General features: G+C 36.9%; 1 protein-coding gene across 1 annotated transcript; it reads right to left on the bottom strand.

Annotated features, from left to right (window-relative positions):
• On the bottom strand, positions 3,235–4,835 carry LOC18787088 (DNA damage-repair/toleration protein DRT100). The gene has a single exon (XM_007220410.2). It carries the CDS (start codon positions 4,540–4,542, stop codon positions 3,436–3,438), a length of 1,107 nt encoding a protein of 368 aa, XP_007220472.2. The 5' UTR covers positions 4,543–4,835; the 3' UTR covers positions 3,235–3,435.

Below are 10,220 nucleotides of genomic sequence, written 5' to 3'. Positions count from 1 at the left end.
GAGGGGGTGATGTGCCTTATATGTACATGCCCGTCTCCATCTAGTACGAGGCTTTTTGGTAGTTTACTGGCTTTGGAGTCATGGGAATTCCGAAGTTAAGCGAGTTTGGGCAAGAGCAATCCCAGGATGGGTGACTTCCACTGGGAAGTTGCTTGTGAGCTCCCAGAAACAAAACTGTAAAGGTAAGGAGGACCCAAAGCGGACAATATTGTGCTACGGCGAAGCCGATCCGGAGTGTGACATGGTTGGTAGGAATAATTTTTATTAATTTTTTATTTCTTTCTAGTGGAATTTCCTTGGTTTGAAAAGACTGTTCGTTCTGATTGTGCGTCACAACAGCTTCCCTTAGTGGATTAGATGTTAGGGAAAAGGAAAACCTCTTCATGTTAGTGGGGTAATTCAAGTGATTGATTTCATTGTCACGCATATTTTACAATTCTAGATTTCGGGTTCATGGATTGGAGTTTAGGCCCTCAAGTGTAGTATAATTGTTTTGCAGAAAGAAAAGGTCAATATATCATTTTGGTATTCATACCCATATAAAGTAAATTGTTGGTACCTACTTCCTATCTTTTAAACTCTCTAATGTCATTACTATAGCATCCAATTCTCTGATTTAATCATTACTAGTATCCAGATCAAATGTGTCATTATTAGATGAAGCAAATTAAGTGTGCGTTTGAACTGGTCTTATAGTTTCCTCTTGTATTAGGTATAGTTTCCTTCTTGATGTACCCTTGAAAATACATAATCAGGTGTGTAATTAGGTTAAATGAGTCCTTTACCATTAGAATCTTGGATGTGCATGTGCTGTTCTTTGCTGTAGTGCCAAAAAAAAACCTAAAAGTCATTTTCTGCTGATTCAATAATTCGACACATTTTGCACATAGGGTGGCACCACAATGGAAAAGTGGGCCAAACACCTTCCCCTCCCCCAGGTGCACCCGAATTCAATTCACGCAAGAGACAATTTAGAGGCAACCCAATATAATACTCCAATACTCCCCCCTTCCTCTCCCTAGCGAATGATAAAAAAAGGACACATTTTCTGTTATTATAGAATGATCATAAAATTTTCAGGAACTGATTCAATAACATTATGACAACATTTAGTGTTTAGGGTGCTTCAACCACACAATTCTAACAACCAGGCTTGTATTGTATGCCTCATTATTAAGTCAGAGAAAAAAAAAAAGTAAGAAAAATGTGAGAGTTGATATATGGTGAAGCATGGAATGAGGAAGATGTCCCCATTACTGTATCCAAGGAGGTTGATGAGTGGAGGTACAGACAGACAGACCGTGCTATTGATATTGAATTCTGAATTGAATTATTGGAGCCAATTTTTTCCTATCAATATTCCGTTTTTGGCCTCTTCAGCTTCAGATCCTGACTGGTCTTGTGAGTCTTGTCCTCCTATGGGATAAAAGGTAGGTGGGAGGTAATGGTGTAAACCGGCGCATGCTAGTAAAAGCATACTTATCTTTGCCACCATGCGCTGTGAGTTAAATTGTTTGTGTAATGTGGGAGTGGGGGCAGGCAGTGTCAGGCGACTGGCTGTCTTGGTGCGTAAATTCAATTCAACGTGGGAATAGTTAAGAGGAAGTGCTCTGTAGGACTAGGACATATCGTATATGCATTTATTTGCTGTAAATTCATGAGACCTTGACCTCGCTTCTTAGCCTTCCAGTTTTGGGAACTGCTGCTCAACCCAACATAAATGGTGGCAAGTTAATGCTTGCAACTACCCACCTTGCATATGTTGATTTATTGTTTGTGATCGTGGGTTAAAACTCGACCAGAATTGTTTGAACAGACCAGATTAAACCAATTCGGATGGTTCGGTTTGGTTTGTTCGTTTTTTCGATTTCGTTAGTTTTGAACCGAATTGAACCAAATTGCAATTTACGATTTGGTTTTGATTTGACCCACTTGGAAATCGCCTATATTAACTCTATAATTGATTTCAGACATGCAATTTTTGTTATTGTTATCATCTATAATTGTGTTGCATTCCACGCTTTGTTGTCCATCATCATGCATCTCTTTCTTGAAATTTCTCCATCTTTTTTTCTTTTAATGAAGTTCTTTTATCAACTATTTTGAGTATCTCCAAGAGATGAGGCCAAGAAATTGACAAATTTTATTTGCCTAGCCACATTAGCATTTTTATGCTCCAAGCGAATAGGTAAATGGATAAGCAAAATATACACACTCTCCCTTCTCCACTCTCTCACCTCCTTTCTATAAAATAAAATAGTAAATGTAAAAGATAATAGTAAATAACTTAACAATGGTTTGTACAATTGCATTGTTTAGTCCTTTAAAGTGACCAACTGTTTTCGTGAAACAAATAGGTATGCAACATACAACTTAAGTTGTTATAGTACAATTTTACCTATTTTATTTGCATGTTACATTGAAAATGCTTTTTTATACATGCAAGAGAATAGGGAATGTTGAGGAGACCGACCAAGCCAAACAGATTGATTGATTTAGTCGCCTTATCCAAATAATTTGAGGCCTAAAATGAAATCTGTATCTAATTGCCTTGTTTTCTGTTGGAAAAGACTTTTTAACGTTTTTTTATTCTCATTTTTTAATATATCAAGAAATGAAAGGTTGAAATCTTTTCAGCTTTGAGATTTGAAACACCCTAACTTTCCGAGTCATATCAGCAATATCCCATTTCCAATTATTCCACACATACATCACAGAGATATAGTTGTCGGCATCTTTTTCCACTAACTTCAGATCTGTTTGTCTCAAACTTATGATGGAATTTCATGTGCTTGCATTTTTGTGAACTCGAAAGTTAAAGCTGAATTACTACTTTAACCAAGAAAGCAGATAAAAATCCTTAAATCAAGGTTCCATCACAAAAGAACTAAAGTTGGGACTCTCTTAGATTACATCAATTTGATGATCATCTATGTTCTTTTTTTAAATACCGTAATATTGTAACATTTTCGTTTTGTTCAAAGAATGTTATGCTGTCAAACTATTAATATAAGCTACGTGTGATTCCAATATCGGCTGAATTAACAGTTGGGCAATACGATCTGGATGTTTCCAAGGCCAAAATTATTGAGTATACGATCTGGAAGTTTGCTAACTCACTCTACGAATCTTATGAACAGTTATTGAGTATACGATGCTCTGTTTCACGTGCATGCATCTGCATTCTGCATTCTGCCTTGTCTTTGTCCTTTTCAACTCCCGACACAAACGACAAATTCTTGTAGGTGTAGCTTTTAAATTTCATTACAGCTTTGAAAATTTAAACCACATAATATAAATTGTTACAATTACACACATATTATAAAATAAAAAACAACTGCCCGGAACCTCGGACCGAAACGAAACGAAACGAAACCGATACAATAACTTACAATCCCTATCGGCCGAATCATATTCATTGAATCATTACCATCATTAACAAGTCCTTAATGGATTCCCGCAGAGACAATCATTGTTGGCAAACGACGACGCTTCGAGGTGATCGAATGGGTTGCCTACCGGAATGGTCCCACACAAGTGGTTGTGGCTCAGATCCAAGTGCCCGATATATTTGGCCGCCGATAGCGAACCGGGTATCGGGCCCTTCAAGTTGTTGTACGACAAATCCAGCGCCATGAAATACGAATTTCCGTGGAAAACGTCCGGTATGTTACCTCCAATGCTGTTTCGGCTCAAGTTCAAGATGCCCAAACCCCGATTGCTCAAAAGGGTGGAAGGCAATTGACCCGAAATTAAGTTCCCGTCCAAATTCAGCGTCGAAAGAACTTGCATTTTTCCGAGACAGTCCGGTACACTACCCGAGATCCGGTTCCTGGACAGGTCCAAGTCGGCTAGCCGGTTCATGTTGCCGATGGAAACAGGGACCGACCCGGTGAGCTGGTTCCGGTTCAGCAAAGCCCGGCTCAGCATCTTGAGTTTCCCGAAATCGGCCGGCATTTCGCCCGAGATTTGGTTGTTGCTGAGGTCCAGGTGCATTAACCCGGACATGCTTACTATGCTAGCCGGAATCTTGCCGGATATCTGGTTGTCGGCCAGATTGAGGACGGTGAGCATCTTGAGGTTTCCGATATCGGCTGGAATATCGCCCGAAATCTTGTTTCCGATAAGGTCGAGGACTCGGAGATTGGAGAGTGAAGTGAGGCATTTGGGGATCTCGCCGGTGATTCCCTTCCAGTCTGCGACAATGAGGGTGGTGAGGCGGTCGAGTTTGCAAATTTCGGGCGAGATGGAGCCGGACATGAACCCGGACTGACCCGATTTGGTGAGTATCGGGTCCTCCGACTCGCCTCGGAGGTTAATGTCGACGACTCGCTTAGTTTCGGGGTCGCAGCTGACGCCGTACCAGTTTACGCAGCAGTCGGTTCCTACCCAGGAGTTGAAGAGGCCCAAATGGGAATCGGTGAGGCTGGTTTTGATGGCTTTAAGAGCTGCCAAGTCTGCTGGTGAACAAGAGTTCACGCTTGAGATAATGGCACAAAATATTGTCACTGAGATTAAAAACAACCTCATTTTCATTTTCATGGTTGAAAGTAGAGAGAGAGAGAGCTTCTCTGTATTTGTTCACTAAGTTTTGTTGATGGATGTCTGCAAGTGTTAAATGTTTTGAGAGAGAGAGAGAGAGAGAGAGAGAGAGAGAGAGAGAGAGAGAGAGAGAAGAAGATGGGTTTGGGAGTTGGAGTTTTGGGGTTGGGATATATACAAGGAGTTGGAGTATAGTGAGATTGGTTCACTCACTGTCACTGTGCATGTGATTACAGGTTTAAGGATGTAATTGAATATGGATTGCACATGTATTTGCTGATGAACACATCACATGCAAATACAGGTTAATTAAGGCTTTCTGGACTGTGAATCCCATGAAATATATATAATATTCACCATTTACCAATGCAATTTGGTTTGGTTGTGAAAGAAGGGTGTCACCAGTCTCAAATTGCATTGAATGCAAACATAACGAGTTGTTGTGGATTTATATACGATGGAAAAGAAATGTGAAAGATAGGTAAGTTGGTTAAGTTCGTATGTTCGTTTTTTCGCTTTTGAGTTCGATCCTTCTATTCGTATATTAGAGTAGTTTAGAATGCAAAACCCCAAACCAAAACTAAACCTGACCAATGTGGCCATGTAATATACCTCAAATTAATAGTTCCAATTGGGAGGCTTGCTTCATAATCAACCATAGGCAGAGGCATGGGTCCCTTTCTCCACTGCCATTTGCTAATTTCCTCATATTTACAAGACATCTTTAAAATGAAATATACAAGTTTTCATTATCTAGCGCATTATAGCATGATGATGATCGACAAAATATATGTATGCCCCACCATGATCTCAATGATTGAAGGCCTTTCTCTTCCTAATTTTATTTTTGTCCCTACCTAGATTATATGATCATCATCTTCAAACTCTTAAACAAGTGTTTTTATGAATTCCTAATAAATTTCTGACACCGACATAAAAGTTTTCTACAAAATCATAATGGGTTTACTTTGTTAATTACATCCCCCATTTGCATTCCAAATGATACAATCAACTGACATCGGTTCATCAAAAGCTTCAATGAGAAGAAAAGTTTTTTAAACACATGATCATGATTGTTTGTGGTGTTATATTTTTTTTACCTAGATTGTGACAACAATACAATCATGATTAGTATCTTAGCTAATAATTATTCAACACTTATTCTTCCCATGAATATTTCTTTAATTTCTCGAATTTCTTTTTTGGTGTGGTGATGCAGAGTTTCTTGTATGTTTCGTCATTGTAATGTTCCTTTGTGACAAGTTTGTATTGGCATTTTGTGATTATTGATTTTTTTAATTGAATTATAAATGCAATTTCAAAATTTTTTAATAATAAAAATAAAATCAAGGGTAAAATAACAGGACCAAGGCCTAAAAGTTGGTTGAATGATTGTCTTGTCAATGGTTTGCTATTTTTTCTTCTTTAAATTGCAGATTTAAAGTTTATTTTTGTTCCAGATCATAGATTTCCTATATATTCGCGTCTTATCCAACCTTTCGGCCCTGGCTTTCAAAATTATAATATAATAAAGATGGCATAGAACATGTCTTGGCCCTTGAAGATTTGTCCCCACTGTTTAATTTGTCATGGCCTGGTCGGCAGCTCCAGGCCTGAAGTGCTGTAATGGTGCACTGAATTTTTCATATAGGTAGGTTCATTATTTCAGCATTAAATTCATTTATTTTCTCTTCTTAATTTCACCTCTCATTTTCCATAGTCAAGTTAAAAATGATTGCAAATCAGGCTGACTACTTAAGCGAAGAGTTATGTTTTTTGACAACAAAAGCTAAGACTTTTATTTCTTTGTGTGGATAATCAAAATAGAGCCGTCATGCGAGTTTAGATGTATTATTTTATTGACGGTCGAATTTTAATCTTTAAATTTTTTGATTTTCATTTTTAATAACTAAAAAGTGTAATAAACCGGTGCATTAGATGTACGAGACAAGTACTCTGCAGGCCTATCATGTTATAAGTAGGTAATTAGCTTTAAGAAACAGCACATTTTGTGCAAAGCAAAGAGAAAATAACGTTAAGGTAAAGGAAGAAGTTGGGTTCTTGAGCAAAAACATAAAAGCTTGGTTTGGTGGACCTCATGACCTCACATGGGGTTGTGTCGTCTCCATTACAACATGATTCAAAGTCCTCACGTGACAGTGGTCAGCCCCTTCAATTTTTTTTCTTTTCCCCTTTCTTTTATTAGGAAAGAAGGCATGGGACTTTGGCTGAAGATATAAATTTTAGTAGCTACTTTCATGAAACGAGCGTGTTTGGTTTTATTTTTTGCTTTGGAGCTGCGCTATCCACTCCAGAAAGTCATTCTTCATTCTTTCAAATATTAATTCAATGAATAAGTAAATGGATAGAGGATGCAACTTCAATGACATCTTGGTAGTATGTGCGTAAGAAACCTCCATTCTATTTAGTTTAGACTATCACTTGTATTAAAAAAAAAGAAAAAGAAAAGAGTGACCCAAGTTAGCTATATGCGGCAATAAATGAAATAAAAAAAGAAAATTGGTTGCTTGCCCTAACTTGTTAGGCCAAGTCATTGTTCTGTAAGTGCTCGTTTGGGAGTGATTCTAGAGATGCCAATAATCACTTTTATGGATAATCACTTCTTAAAATAATTACTTTAAATGATTTTAAGTGATTTTATGAAGAAGCACATGAGAAGTGTTTCTCCCCAGAACCACTTAAAATCCTCAAAAATTACTCCCAAACGAGCCCTAAGACCCTTTATGTAGCTCATTCTAGTGACATGAAAATAAGTTTGAGGAGGAGTTTTTCGTGTTGATGATCCTAGGGAAGATGAGTTCAACAATGGAGAGGAGATGACTCTCAATAATTTTTTTTGAATCAACTAGTGGTTAGTGAGATGTTGGAGGAATCAGAACCGGCATGGAACCTCCACACTGATCAGTCACCAAATAAATGGTTCAATGCATGTTAGTTTCGATTTTCGGTTAGATCAACAATGACGACTACAATGTGATCTAGCTATGATAACTGTGTATGGCAAGACCTAGTGAGGACAACGAATCTACAACGAAATTGATGCCGATGGAGGTGACGGAAACAAGTTGTAGGTCCCAAACACATGGCATATCACACACTGAAGCAAGGCATATCACTGTTGGTGACAATTGTCAGCATGCATTTGGGAAAACTCCACCAATTCAATCGAATGAAACAAGGGAAGATGGCACTAAATTGGTCAACTTACTAAATCAATATGCTTGAAATCACCTAATTCATATTACCAGGGTACAGATGCTTTTGTTAAACCCTAATATGAAATCTCCACTTATATGATTAATTAGTTATGTTTACAAATTTCTTTTCTAATCATATCATTACTTTGCAGAGATTTCTTCAATCATATCTTTAGAGTATTCACTCTCCTTGCTGAGAGTAGAAATTCATTAATTGTACATTCACTTGCCTCTTTGAGTTCATCAAGAATTCCGATAACACCTTTGAGTCATATCGAGCATTATAGCATTCTCAAAGACAAACGATTCACCCACAAGACAACTATGATGTCTTATGTTTGAGGCCTAGTTTGCACTATTGTAACTTATGAGTTGTAGTTTGACATTTGAGTAAAGATCTCAATCCTAGAACTCGTGGTTTGATTGCGTTCAATGTACTTATCTTTACAAGCACCTACACACTTATCTCAGTATCTCTACATGTAATGACTTGAGACTAGTATCCTTCTAATTGAGCATATATAGTGTGTACCAGTCTTTGTGGATGATCAATGCCTAATTAATAATCCTATGATCATGAACGTTTAGGAAATGATGTGTAAGTATGAGAGGTTTCCTTAATCCAATATCATTGCATAACCCTTATACTATTTCATATTCCAAGGATTGTTGTTTTACTGCTATGATTATAGACCAAATATCATGGTTAAAAACAACGATCTTGCCCATAAAAAATGGTGAAATATTCAAAAAGCAACATCACATGTTTGACTAGGACATATTTCTAACAAAAGGGAGTGTTACCATGAGTTGTATTGTATTTAATAACGAGATTGACACAACGTGACAATCAAAGGATATCAAGCGATCGCCGCATGAAAATTGGAATCCACTAGAAAGTTGAGAATAAGATAACAACTTAAACCCAACTAAAGTTGAAAAATAGTACCTCAAACTCTAGAAGCACTAGGAATTATAATTAAAAGTCTAAAAATGAAAATAATAAAATTCCAAAAATGATCTCAAAAATGAAAATGTTGTTTGATCTAGTGAGTTTCACTCGTCTTGCCGTTTTCTTATAAATGACGGGCTATTGTTTTAAATCTAAGCTCAAAGCCCAAACTTCTTATAAAAGAAGGGCCATTGTTCTAAATCTTAAGCTCAAAGCCCAAACTTGCAGCAACAAAGTTTGCCTACATTGCTTCTACATCAGAAATTTCCTCCATAATTTTGTATAGTTGACTCATTATTGTACAATGAGGTTTTATTATCTTTGTTGCTGTACTCTTGGAGAGGAATAAATTATTTAAAATTTAGGGTTAATCGTTTTATTAGTCCATGAATTTAGACTCAATTTGCATTTGAGTACCTCAATTTCTAAAACGGTTCTCGTGGTCATTTAACTTCACTTTTCGTTAGGACAAATGATCCTGCCGTCAATTTTGTTAACTTTTTTGTTAAATGCATGGGCAAAATGGTATTTTTGTATCAAAATTGATTAAAATATGAATAAAAAATTAAAAAAACTAAAATATTAAAATTAAACTCTACATTTTCCCCTCTATCCCGATTTTTACTCCCCCTAAAATTTATTTATTTATGGTTTATTTATGTATTTTATTTTATTGTTATTTTAAAGATATGATTTTTTATTCATTTTTTTTGTGTTTTAATATAAAAATATCATTTTGCCCTTGCATTTAACAGAAAAAATTGACAGAAGTAACGGTGGGACTAGTTGTGCAAACGAAACTAAAGTTAAAGGACCATGGGAACCATTTTGGAAATTGAGGTATTCAAATGCAAATTGGGTCTAAGTTCAGAGACTAATAAAAAGATGAAACCTAAAATTTACCTAAAATACTTTAACAAGAGGCATTTGAAAGAGATGTCAAATTAATAGGACGGACATCTATATAGCTTTGTTCTCCTGAACTTATAATACCAAAACTACAAGCTATAGATTAAGAGGGATTGTGGGCACCCTGTCAGTGCTAAGTGGCAGAAAGCAGGTGACTTCCTTGCTTTTTGGGGCATTTCTTCGAATTTTATCTCGTTGTAAAATAATCTCTGCGCTTCCACCATTTCCATCAACAGAGGGCATCGACACAGCTCATCCAAATCCTCCAATTCTTTGCAGCAAACATCAACATTCAAGGCGAAGCATTCTTTTCTTTTGCATACCCCCGTCAGCAATCTTTCGCGGTGAAAGAGGTGGCCGTATGTGTACTTATTACCTCCTCTCTTACATTGACCTCCTGCTGGTTGTGCTTCTAGGGCTAGGAGTAGTGTGAAGAAGCTAATTATAATTTTTGCAAACAGATGAGCTGCCATTATGAATTTATGACTCTTATATGTATATTTTGACGTGCATCCTTATACAAAGGTTTGATGGTTAAGCCTTGCGGTGTTTGCTAGTAGTGATGCCAGGCAAGCAGTGTATTTGCCTTTTAAGGATGG

The sequence above is a fragment of the Prunus persica genome, chromosome G2 (assembly GCF_000346465.2).
Source record: "Prunus persica cultivar Lovell chromosome G2, Prunus_persica_NCBIv2, whole genome shotgun sequence".
Taxonomy (NCBI): domain Eukaryota; kingdom Viridiplantae; phylum Streptophyta; class Magnoliopsida; order Rosales; family Rosaceae; genus Prunus; species Prunus persica.
Note: the sequence above shows the minus strand (reverse complement) of the source record. Positions and strands in the feature narration are given on the sequence as shown.

What these genes read in the sequence shown, in the direction of transcription:
- LOC18787088 (XM_007220410.2), bottom strand. Translation starts at nt 4,542, where the DNA reads ATGAAAATGAAAATGAGGTTGTTTTTAATCTCAGTGACAATATTTTGT.